Here is a 13,103-nt window from a genome sequence, read left to right on the forward strand (position 1 = left end):
GGTCGTTTACACAGCAGCAAATCTGGTAGAAGGAGAAAGTCCAAAGGGAGACCCGCCAAAGATGAATGTGCCTTTTGCCGTGAAAAAGGGCATTGGAAAAAGAATTGTCCTAAGCTACAAAAGGGCAAGGTTATTTCTAATGCATATGTAGCGGAGCATGATGAGGAGTCAGACTTTAGTTTGGTTGGCATGGCAATGGCATGTCAAACGGATGAGTGGATTTTGGATTCAGGATGTACTTACCATATATGTCCTAATAAGGACTGGTTTTCTAGTCTTAAAGAGCTAGAAGGTGGAATTGTTCTTATGGGCAATGATAGTGCTTGTAAGACAATGGGAGTGGGTACAGTCCAATTGAAGAATCACGACGGCTCAATCCAAGTCTTGACAGATGTTCGCTATGTACCTAGCCTGAAGAAAAATCTCATCTAATTAGGGGCCCTAGAATCTAAAGGGCTCACAATCACTTTGAGAGATGGATTACTAAAGGTAGTACCTGGGCAATTGACGGTGATGAAAGGCACAAGAAGAAATAACTTGTACTTTTTAAACGGAAGTACGGTTATTGGATCAACATCAACAGTTTCTACAAAAGATGTAGATTCAGAGGCTACCAGATTATGTCATATGCGATTGGGACATGCTGGCGAAAAAGTTTTGCAGACATTGGTGAAGCAAGGCTTGTTGAAAGGTGCAAATTCTTGCAAAATGGAATTCTGTGAACATTGTGTTCTGGGCAAGCAGAAGAGGGTAAAATTTGGTCCAGCAATTCACAATATGAAAGGAATTCTGGACTACATTCACAGTGATGTGTGGGGACCTACCAAAGTGGCTTCTTTGGGAGGTATGCACTATTTTGTTACTTTTGTTGATGATTATTCAAGAAAAGTATGGGTGTATCTAATGAAAAGAAAAAGTGAAGTTTTGGATGCATTTCTGAAATGGAAGAAGATAGTGGAGACTCAGACTGGTCGAAAGGTCAAACGACTTCGATCAGATAATGGTACTGAAATTATTGCTCTCTTTTTACTTGTACCAATATTTCCTATATTTTTCTTATGTTAAAATAGTTAAAGTATTGAATTGACTTGCCTTACAAAAAAAGATCTGTATTAATTTTAAACTGATTGTTTATGAATATGCGTTTTTTTTTTTTCAAGATAATTTTCTAAAAATTTCTACTTTAATGGAATTGACTTGCCTTACAAAAAAAGATCTGTATTAATTTTAAGAACATTTTAAAAGCAAGATATGCCATGTAGATATGTTTTTTTCTCGGCCAAATTAAAAGAATTATTAATATCTTAAAAGGGTAAAACTAACCAAAGATTTCCAAGGACACTTGCCAAAATAGGAAAGAAATTACAAACAAACTCCTAAAGCACGCAGCCTTTAATTTCACACCAAATAATTGGTACACTATAACTAAGTTTTGTTTTGCTAGCATTCATTGTTTAAATTCATGCTTCAATATTTGTAGAAATTAGATAAGAAAAAGGTGAGTGAAACAATAATGAGAAATTGTTTACCTATGAGGTTATTGGCACCAAGATACAAATATTGGAGCATACTCAAATTCCCAATTTCTAGAGGCAAACTTCCTTCCAAAGAGCTGTTAACCAATAATAAAACCCTCAACTCCTTACACTTGAATAAGCTATTTGGAATTTTACCAGAAATCTGATTTGATTCTAAACTGAGTACTTGCAATTTTGAAAGGTTATCAAATACTCCTGATGGAAGATGACCTGCAATGAGAACATTGTTAATTATAAACTAATATTTTATTAATGAGAATAATGAAGATCATTTTCAACCATTTTAATTATAATCAAACTGAAAAACCATTTGAAGCTCATGAAAATTTCTTTTTACAAAAAGAAAAAAAAATCCCAAATCTAACGAAGTCTTAAATTTTATTATCAGTGTAGTAAAATATTGACTTACATAGGTTAATGTAGAAGAAGGTGAAGTTAGAGCTAACCTATATGTGGAGAAGTTCTAGTAAATACCCAAACACACCTCAACTTTTGTTGCGCGGAAGCGTGTGAAAGAGTAAAATTATTGTACTGAAAAATCACACCAAGTTCAATTCCCAGGAAAGAGAGGTAGATCACGAAGATCACTTAAATACCAAGTCTTTCCTAGCCAGAATATCCCTCTATCGTAATTTAATAGCACAATAAATCACTACAACCACATTCACAAAATATGCAAAACAAATAATAAAGAACACCGAATTTTAACGAGGTTCAAAAATTTTGCCTACGTCCTCGGGCACTACCAAATATATTTCACTCCAAAATTACAAGTGAAATTTACAAATAGAGAGAGAATAATGCCTTGAGTAGAGAATGGCAATTATGGGATGAAGAAAGTAAGAAATGGTTAGGCCTATTTATAGTTGAGGTTCAAGGATCAACTTGCAATGTCCCTATACAATTAGGGACCAAAATTGCAATTATCCCATGCTAACTTTTAACCCAACTTGCCAACCAATATTACTTTCTACTTTCGGTGCCCACCCATTTGACTTTTCAAAGAATGGTGGGTTCCAATAATCTCCACCTTGAAGATTTGATTAGGATAATCTTATCTTCACACAATTCTTCTCGCCTTTGACAACAATACTTGATAGTGCCTTCTTCAACTGTTAAACTTGCAGATATTAATCAAGTTCAAACAATGTTTGAACTTGGTTGTCATTACCACCTTGGTCATCATATCTGCGGGATTATCTGCAATCTTGATCTTCGAAGACAAATTTTCCCTCTTCAATAATTTCCGCACAAAATGGAATCGTGACGTCGATATGTTTTGTACGTGCATGATAGACTTGATTCTTTGCTAAATGAATAGCGGTTTGACTATCACAATACACGTTAATATGCTCTGAACCAACCCCAAGGTTTTAGCCATACCTTGTAACCAAATAGCCTCCTTTACCTCTCATTACAGCCATGTACTCGCTTCGTGCTGACAATGCAATCAGAGACCGTAGTGTAGACTTCAACTTATTGGTCCTCCAAAAAGTGTAAACACATAACCGGTGGTTGATCTTCGCTTGTCTAAATCACCGGTATAGTCAGAATCAACGTACCCAATAACACCTTTACCAAGTGTATTATCCTGCTTGAACAGTAATCCAACATCCATGGTCTTCTGAATATACCGTAGAATCCATTTCACGACTTGCCAATGTCCTTTTCGAGATTATGCATATACCTGCTCACTATACTAACTGCCTGTGAAATGTCGGGTCTTGTACACACCATTGCATACATCAAGCTACCCACTGCATTAGAATACGGAACTTGCAACATGTATTCTCGTTCCGTATTCGTCGAAGGAGATAGTTGTGCAGAAAGCTTGAAATGAGAAGCCAACGGGGTACTTACAGGTTTTGTCCGCTTCGTTCATGCCAAACTAACGTAGTACCTTTTTCAAATCGCTCGAGATAAGCTAACTCTATTATGAGCTCTATCTCTCCATATTTCCATGCCGAGAATCTTTTAGCTTCTCCTAGATCTTTCATCTCAAACTCGAGATTGAGTTGAGTCTTCAATCTTTCAATCTCAACTTTGCTCTTAGATGCTATTAGCATATCATCAACATATAAGAGCAAGTATATGAAAGTTTCTTCTTGTAGCTTCTGAAAATACACGCAATGATCAAATTTACTTCTTGTGTACCTTTGCCCTTTCATGAACTCGATCAAATCGCTTGTACCATTGCTTCGGAGATTGCTTCAATCCATAAAGCGACTTTGTCGGTTTGTAAACCCAATTTTCTTTTCCAGAACCTTGAATCCATCTGGCTGAGTCATATAGATTTCCTCTTCCAAATCACCGTGTAAAAACGCGGTCTTCACATCAAGCTGAACTAGTTCAAGATCATATTGCACAACCAAGGCTAGTAAAATCCGAATAGACGAATGCTTCACAACTGGAGAAAACACTTCATTGTAATCTATTCCTTCTTTCTGAGCGTAACCCTTTGCTACCAATCTAGCCTTGTATCGAATTTCAATTTTATCAGGAAATCCTTCCTTTTTTGCATATACCCATTTGCATCCAATTGCCTTCTTTCCCTTGGGTAGTGTCACCAACTCCCAGGTCTTATTTTTATGAAGAGGCTGCATTTCTTCATTCATTGCTTGCTTCCACTTCACACCATCAGGGTTACTTACTGCTTCTGTGTAAGTAGAAGGAACATCATCATCTGCAATTGGAAGTGCATAGGCCACTATATCATCAAAGCGAGCAGGCTTACGAATCTCTCTTCTTGGCCTTCTATATGCAATTGAATCTTGTTGCTGTAGAGGTTCTTGGGTAGGAACCTCTTCATCATTTGTCCCTCAATATTAGCTGGATCATCGTTAACCATTTCAAGCTCCACTGCCGCAAAGTACTCTGGTTTTGTCATCCTTTGTGAATCCTTGTACTTCAACATGGTTGATTCATCAAAAGTCACATCTCTCTCGAAAACAATTTTCCTTGTATTAGGACACCGAGACGGTATCCTTTTACTCTATCGCTTATACCCAAGAATAATGCTTTCTTTGCTCTTGGGTCTAACTTAGATTCTTTACATGATAATATGCAGTGGAACCAAATACATGTAAAGAATCATAATCGATGTGATTTACAGTCCACATCTCCATAGGAGTTTTTCCATTTATTGCGGTGATGGCAAGCGGTTAATTAGATGGCACGATATGTAATCGCCTCACCCAAAATTCTTTGTCCAATCCAAATTGGACAACATACATCGAACTTTCTCCAAGATAGTTCGATTCATGCGTTCTGCCACCCCATTCTCATTGTGGTGTATCCCGAACAAAGGAAGTGTCGCACAATGCCCTCATCTTGGCATACTTGTAGAAATGGATCGTTTTTATACTCAAGTACCATTATCGATCGAAGTCGTTTGACCTTTCGACCGATCGAGTCTCCACCATCTTCTTCCATTTCGAAATGCATCCAAAACTTCACTTTTTCTTTTATTAGATACACCCATACTTTTCTTGAATAATCATCAACAAAAGTAACAAAATAGTGCATACCTCCCAAAGAAGCTACTTTGGTAGGTCCCCACATCATCCTTGTGAACGTAGTCCGAATTCCTTTCATATTGTGAATTGTCGGACCAAATTTTACCCTCTTCGCTTGCCCGAACACAATGTTCGAGAATTCCATTTTGCAAGAATTTGCACCTTTCAACAAGCCTTGCTTCGCCAATATCTGCAAAGCTTTTTCACCAAAGATGTCCCAATCGCATATGCCATAATCTGGTAGCCTCTGAATCTACATTTTTGTAGAAATTGTTGATGTTGATCCAATAACTGTACTTCCATTTAAAAGTACAAGTTATTTCTTCTTGTGCCTTTCATCACCGTCAATTGCCCACTACTACTTTTAGTAATCCATCTCTCAAAGTGATTGTGAGCCCTTTAGATTCTAAGGCCCCTAATGAGATGAGATTTTTCTTCAGGCTAGGTACGTAGCGAACATCTGTCAAGACTTGGATTGAGCCGTCGTGATTCTTCAATTGGACTGTACCCACTCCCATTGTCTTACAAGCACTATCATTGCCCATAAGAACAATTCCACCTTCTAGCTCTTTAAGACTAGAAAACCAGTCCTTATTAGGACACATATGGTAAGTACATCCTGAATCCAAAATCCACTCATCCGTTTGACATGCCATTGCCATGCCAACCAAGCTAAAGTCTGACTCCTCATCATGCTCCGCTACACATGCATTAGAAATAGCCTTGCCCTTTTGTAGCTTAGGACAATTCTTTTTCCAATGCCCTTTTTCACGGCAAAAGGCACATTCATCTTTAGCGGGTCTCCCTTTGGACTTTCCCCTTCTACCAGATTTGTCTTTGTGTGAACGACCTCTTCTTCGTTAAGACTTCGCGGTTGTATCTCTGTGATCTCTTTTATCTTTCTTTCGAGTCTCGATCTATACAACGCACTACTGATCGCATCAAATGTGATCGTGTCCTTCCCATGAAGCAATGTGGTGGTAAGATGATCATATTCATCGGAAGGAATTCAACAACAATAATGCCTTGTCTTCATCTTCAAATTTCTCATCCAAATTTAGCAAGTCTGCTAAAATTTTATTGAATGAGTTCACATGGTCATTCATCGACATACCGGTGCATACGTGAATCGATAAAGTTTCTTTTTCATATAAAGCCTATTTTCAAGACTTTTCGTTAGAAACTTTTCTTCCAGTGTATCCCATAACTTCTTCACGATGTCTCCCTCATGACAGAGTACTTCGCTCTTTAGCCAAACATAGGCGGATTGTACCACACGCTTGTCTATTGATCTTGGCCCTCCTTGTCATCCATCTTGTCGGGTTTTTCTTCAAGGGCGATATCTAGTCATTCTTGACATAAGACATCCAGGATCTCACATTGCCACATACCAAAATTATTGGTACCGTCAAATTTCTCTACTTCAAATTTTGCATTTGTCACGATGAGTCCTTGCGATGACGATCTTTTCTACCATTTTCTCCTCAATCCCAACTCATCAGATACGTGAACAGATCAGTATTCGTAAATAGTGCCGTATACTTGAATAGTCTTCTGTACGTGAATAGTCTTGTATACGTGAATAGTACCGTAAACGGTCGTATTCCCCAAGTACGAATCTGCTCTGGTACCAATTGTTGCGGAGAGCGTGTGAAAGAGTAAAATTATTGTCTTGAAAAATCACACCAAGTTCAATTCCGGAAAGAGAGGTAGATCACGAAGATCACTTAAATACCAAGTCTTTCCTAGCGAATATCCTCTATCGTAATTTAATAGCACAATAAATCACTACAATCACATTCACAAAATATGCAAAACAAATAATAAAGAACACGAATTTTAACGAGGTTCAAAGAAATTTTGCCTACGTCCTCGGGCACTACCAAATATATTTCACTCCAAAAATTACAAGTGAAATTTACAAATAGAGAGAGAGAATAATGCCTTGAGTAGAGAATGGTAATTATGGGATGAAGAAAGTAAGAAATGGTTAGGCCTATTTATAGTTGAGGTTCAAGGATCAACTTGCAATGTCCCTATACAATTAGGGACCAAAATTGCAATTATCCCATGCTAACTTTTAACCCAACTTGCCAACCAATATTACTTTCTACTTTCGGTGCCCACCCCATTTGACTTTTCAAAGAATGGTAGGTTCCAATAACTTTTTCAATTAAAATAGCTTTGGAGGTATTCAGAAAAATTTATAAATTTAAGGTGAAATTCTACAAATGTTTTTCATGGACCAAGAAGTGTTAGTAGCTAGAAGATCACTCAAACTAATTTGTTTCTTTAGAGACAAGCATTACTATAGTAAGAAGCTAAAATAAACTACAACAATATAAAAAGAAAGTTTTAACAGAAACAAGGCTATTACATCTGAAAACCAATCATAAACAGCTCTTAAACCAATCATAAGCCAATCTTAAACAACACTTTTGCTTTAGTTCTTTCATATTTCTCACAAAGAACAGAGGTTGACGAGATATCTCACTCTGTTATTCCTCAAGTATGGGGTTGTGGAGGTGACTATGAGTTCTGATGTGTTCCTACCCGCTATTAAGGGTAAATCAGGAGTTGCATTGAAAATCTGACTAAGTTTCGTTTGACACCAATTAAATTGGTTGATGGCTCAATTGACATAAATAATATATATACACTCTATGATTAAGTTTGCTTTTGCTAGCACTGAACTTAGTGGTTATTGTTTAAAGTCCCGCTTCACTATTTAAAACAACTGTTGATGGAAATTAGATAAAAATGAATGAAACAATAACCAGGAATTGTTTACCTTTGAGGTGGTTGTCACCAAGATACAAACTGTCGAGCAAAGTCAAATTTCCAATATCTGTAGGTATACTTCCCTCCAAGGAGTTTTTATACAATGATAAAAACTTCAGCTCTTTGCACTTGAATAAACTATTTGGAATTCTACCGGAAATTTGATTCCCAGCCAAGGTCAACCTTTCTAGTTTTGACAAATTGCCTAGAGTAGATGGGATAACACCAATGAAGTTGTTAAGGTACAGAGACAATCTTTGAAGTTTAGTTAAGCAACCAAACCATGATGGGATTTCTCCATTGAAGCTATTGTTACCAAAGTCCAAATATTTCATCTGACGCAAATTAGTTAACTCAATGGGTAAAGAGCCATGGAAACTATTTTGATGAATGTCGAGCCAAGCAAGGAAAGATAGATTTCCCAATTGAGAAGAAATGGTGCCTGTGAGATCCATGCTTGACAAATTCAGAGCAGTGACTCTGTGGGGCCTAGAACCACATGTGACTCCAATCCAGTTGCAAACGGAGGTAGAAGTAGACCAATTGGTTGCCAAGAAATTGTGAGGATCATGAGTTATATGAGATTTTAGTGCTAGAAGAGCAGATTGATCAACGGTGAAGCTAGAATATTTTGCAGACAAAATAACCTCAAAGGTTGCAAATAGCAGCCCAAACATAAACGGAGGGAGGAAGCTTGGTTTTGCCATAAGGTTGGATATGGGTGTAAGGCGCATCATAAAGAGAGAAACAACTGAGTTTAATAATTTCCTAATGTTAGTTCAGTATCCTTTAATTACTTTGATTCGAAGGATTTAAGTAAGGCATCCATTGACTCATAATTTGAGTATGAAATACGTACAATCTTGTGGTCCAACCATGTTATAGGGGAAAAAAGGAAAGCCTAAAATAGAAGACTTGGTCTCAAGTTGAAGAGTAGCACTAATAATTCAATCACATTAAAAAAGATCATGGTTTGGATATATAAACCAAATCCAAACTCGCAATTATACCTACATATATGAAGGATTCAATTGAAGACAAGTATAACTTGTTAAAATATAAAATTTCATCATTGGTTTTGATTCTGTGGTGGTCTATTGTATGTATCAGTTGGGGGTGGGTATTCTTTATTTTTATTTTCATATATTGGCGAGAAGCTCATATCCCTCGTGATTGAACAAAAAAATTGGAATATTTTCTCAGTCCTGCCCTCTATTATTATGGATTCTTCTTTTATAAGCATTTTTCATAGCTCCATGCATTTAGGAACATGCCTGCAACTATAAACCAGAACATATCAGACTTGTGCCTATGCTTTGAAAAGTTCACTGTTACTTCTGTCATGGTTTGATAGAGATCCTCAACTTAATTCACAGTTGCTCCCAAGTTCTTTCAATTAACCACTTTTTCCAACATCTAATTTGAAAATCAAGCACCACTGACAATTAAGGTTTATGATCTTCTTTGTTTTTGTGTGAAACTCGTTCGCTTTTGTCATTCATGAACAACTTTCCTAAGTTTTTAATTAATCATAATATCAAATTCTTAAACTAATTTAGTTAATTTGCTCTGAGATGCATGCATTTAAGAACATGCCTGCAAATAAAATATATGGATATGATGATATAATGTTATTTCAAATTAGTTAAATAAATTTATAATTATTTGTGATTTTATATCCAAATTGAATCTTTTAATTTATTAGAAAGACAAAATTTTACATAGGATCATTCGTGCAAATAAAAGATGGCAGCTGACTATTCTTTTAATAAAAACACTTTTTCTTTGGTGGTGTGCGAAAAAGACATGCTTGTCGAATAATGAATTGTGTAAGTCAAGGTTTTTGTAATTTGTACAAATGCGTGGATTGAATGAATAGCGACAAGGAATCTTAAGCCCTCTCTCTTTCTATATTTTTAAACATAGAGTTCAACATTTTAATTTTAAAAATAGCATACTATTTTTAGATTATATGATAATTAACTTTAATTAATTAATTAAATTAAGTTTTATTTATACTTTAATTAACTATTACATCAATTGTTTACATATACTCATAACTGCTGTTATATTATTATAATATATCAACTTCACAATTAGGTCCATTTTAATATTTACATCTTTTTGGTTCACTTTGGTAATTGAACTTGATAGTTAAGTCTATTTTGATCATTAAACTCGATAAAACATAAAAGATTGGTAACATAATACTTTAAAATTATGAATAAAAGTACCAATGGAGGCCGTTGTGCTAGTACTCAGAGTGCATATTTGCCTTATCTACTTAAAAAATAGGCAAATTAGTTCCTATTCGTTAGTTAAAAGAGCATAATTGTCTTTTCTATGAAATTTTATATCCATTTATATTATTAAAAAGTTGCATAGCTAACGTAATAACTAGATAGTGATACATAACATACCATATGGACATCATGTTGACGTACATGAATCAATTTTTAATTACTAAAATTTTTTATTACCAAAATAGACTTAATTGTCAAGTTTAATGACTAAAATTTATATTAACCCTTAAAATAACCTATACATTAGTAGTGTTCTTTTTCAAATCAATATGAACCGAACCGTTATCACCAAAACCGAATGCAATGAACAAAATTGATGGGTTTTAAAAGCTTTGTGAAATTAATGAATGGGTTTTGCAAAATATATTGATGGACCTTCACAGCTTTGAGGGGAAAAAGACAGAAAAGAGTGGAGAAGAGAAAAAGAATTTTAAAGACCCAAAATAATAAATTAATTTTTTAATCTACGTTATATTACAACACACACAAAAAGATCACCTCATTTTCCTGTTAATTTTATTAACAAATTTGACAAAATTTGTGTAGTGTTTATTATTTAAAGTTTTTCTTGCAACCCAAGTTCAAGATTATCACAAATTCCAATTCGCAATTGGAAAATGATGTTTTCTCTTTTCATTTTTAAATATAATAAAGGCGAAATTAACGGAAGGGAAAACTCTCTCCTTGGTTTAAAAGTCCAGATATCAATTACAAGGCATCAAAAACAAAAGACAAGTATTGGGGGCCAGCAGATGATAGTGAGTGACACTGTTTGATTTAGTCTAATGATTCCTACATGTTTGATTGAAACTATTTTGTAATGTCTGGCTAAATAAATATTGAGAGGAAAAGACTTAAATTTTCTTCTTTTCCTTAGCTATAAAAATTCAATTTCTAGTTTGGATTACATGCCTTTGGTTTTCTATCTCTTGTTATATAAGGCTGAGTCGCTGTTCGTTGGATGGACCTACATTGAAAACATAAATTGAAAAGACAAGTAATAAAAACTGTCATATTTAGACAAATCAAATTAATTTTTGTGTGGACAATTTGTGATTGAACCAAGTATTAGAATATTTTCTCTGCTTTGCCCTGTATTATTATCGATTCTTCTTTTAATGGCATTCTTCTCCCTATGGTTTTAAAATTTCAGATATTATTATACACCTGCACACCATTTGCTGCTCTCTTTAATTTTCAGCCTATACATGAGCTGATGCTATCTATCATCTAACGTTACCCAACCACATCTTTTTTGAACTTTTTACATTTATTCTACATATATTCAAAACCAAACAATACATTTATTGCATGTTCCTTTTCTTAAATATCATTTTATTTAATGTCATAAGACATTACTCTATTCTTTTTTCTTTGTGATCAAAATTATTAAACAAAAAATGTGATGCTTGTTTTATGTATAAAGTAATTTTTATTTAATATATTAAGAGCCAATATATTCATTTTCAGCTATATGTCTCATTCAATAAAGTAGCATACTTTCTTTCGAATGTAATTTTAATGTGTAGGGACCCTCTCGAAAAATTTGATAAACTTCAGAAACCATTATGATATTATACCATTTATAATTTTGGAGTAAAGGAATCTGCCTTTCTAAATCTCCATTAAGCTTCTTTGCTTTTTATTTTTTGCCCCATGCCTCAATTGCAAGACAGCTATTTAATTCCAACCTTATAAAATTGTCTTTTCAAAAAAAAAAATAATAATAATCTCTCAATCTAGCAAAATCTTATATTTGATTATGAAAGTAGAATGTTGTCTTACATAAGCTAAATTTAGAGTTGTTTGTGATTTTATACACAACTAAATAATTAATATCTTATCTTATTGAGTTTATAGATTACAAATGTTGTAGGAATCTATCCTTTGAGATTGTTTGATTCTAGTTTTTGACAAATTGCTCAAAGTTGATGGGATAAAACAAGTGAATTTGATGGTGTTCGGAAACAAGCTTCGATGTTTAGCGAGTTCAAAATTTGTTGGCAAATTAAATAACTCAATGGGTAAATATCCATGGAAGTTATTGTCCCTAAGTAGGGTTGGACTTCGATGTGTCTGCGAGACTCATTTTTAACTAATTCAAAGCAGTGGCAGTAATACCGATTAAATTACAACTAGAAATAAAAATAGATCAGTTGGTTGCCAAGAGGTTTCGAGGGTCATGCTTGTTCCCTATCAACCCAAGTACTACTAAGTCAGTACCCCTCTAAATGGGGAGAACTTTGTTGATCTTTCATTGGTTTAAAAGTCCAAATACCAATTGTAAGGCATCAAAACAACAAAGACAAGTTTTGGGGACCAGCTGAAGAAAGTGAGTGACATGGTTTGATTTAGAGTCTCATGATTGCAACATGTTTGATCGTGATCCTCAACTTTGATTGAAACTATTTTGTAATGTCTAACAAAATAAATACCAAGATGAAAAGGCATTTTTTTCTATAAAATTTAAATTTCTAGTTTTGAAGACATGCCTTTGGTTCTCATCTCTTACTTGTTCTGCACGGCTAAGTCGCAGTTGCTTCGATGGACCTATGTTGGAAACATGAATTGAAAAGAATGCCAACAAGTAGTAGAAACTTTGTCATCTTCAGATAGATCAAATTAAGCTTTGTGTGGACCATTCGTGATTGAAGCCAGTTCTGCCTTGGATTATTATAGATCAAATAATTATTTTAGCAATCCTGAATTATAATCTTCATTAATTTTTTTTTTTTTTTTGAGTTTATCACCTGATAAACTCCCTTCGATTTCACCAATATATAAGAAGCATGTTATAATAATGTTATTTCAAAATTTTATATTCAAATTAAATATTTTGATTTATTAGAAATTAATTTTATATTAGAAAGGCGAAAATTTAGCACTCTTGCAAATAAAAGATGGTAGCTCGCTATTCTTTAATAAAAGAACACTTCTTAAAGCATAGATTTGTTTGCATTAAATCT

General features: G+C 34.5%; 1 protein-coding gene across 3 annotated transcripts in view; it reads right to left on the bottom strand.

Annotated features, from left to right (window-relative positions):
* LOC108472308 (leucine-rich repeat receptor-like serine/threonine-protein kinase RGI4) overlaps positions 1-8,729 on the bottom strand; it is a 49,254-nt gene extending 40,525 nt beyond the window's left edge. For all 3 annotated transcript variants that reach the window (XM_053021007.1, XM_053021005.1, XM_053021006.1), the window contains exons 1-2: positions 7,845-8,729; positions 1,530-1,748 (exon numbers count right to left, since the gene is read on the bottom strand). In XM_053021007.1, the coding sequence (XP_052876967.1) occupies positions 1,530-1,748; positions 7,845-8,571 (946 nt within the window). In that variant the 5' untranslated portion in view covers positions 8,572-8,729. The remainder of the gene's footprint in view (positions 1-1,529; positions 1,749-7,844) is intronic.
* Positions 8,730-13,103: the final 4,374 nt, after the last annotated feature.

This window comes from Gossypium arboreum, chromosome 11, assembly GCF_025698485.1.
Source record: "Gossypium arboreum isolate Shixiya-1 chromosome 11, ASM2569848v2, whole genome shotgun sequence".
Lineage (NCBI taxonomy): Eukaryota > Viridiplantae > Streptophyta > Magnoliopsida > Malvales > Malvaceae > Gossypium > Gossypium arboreum.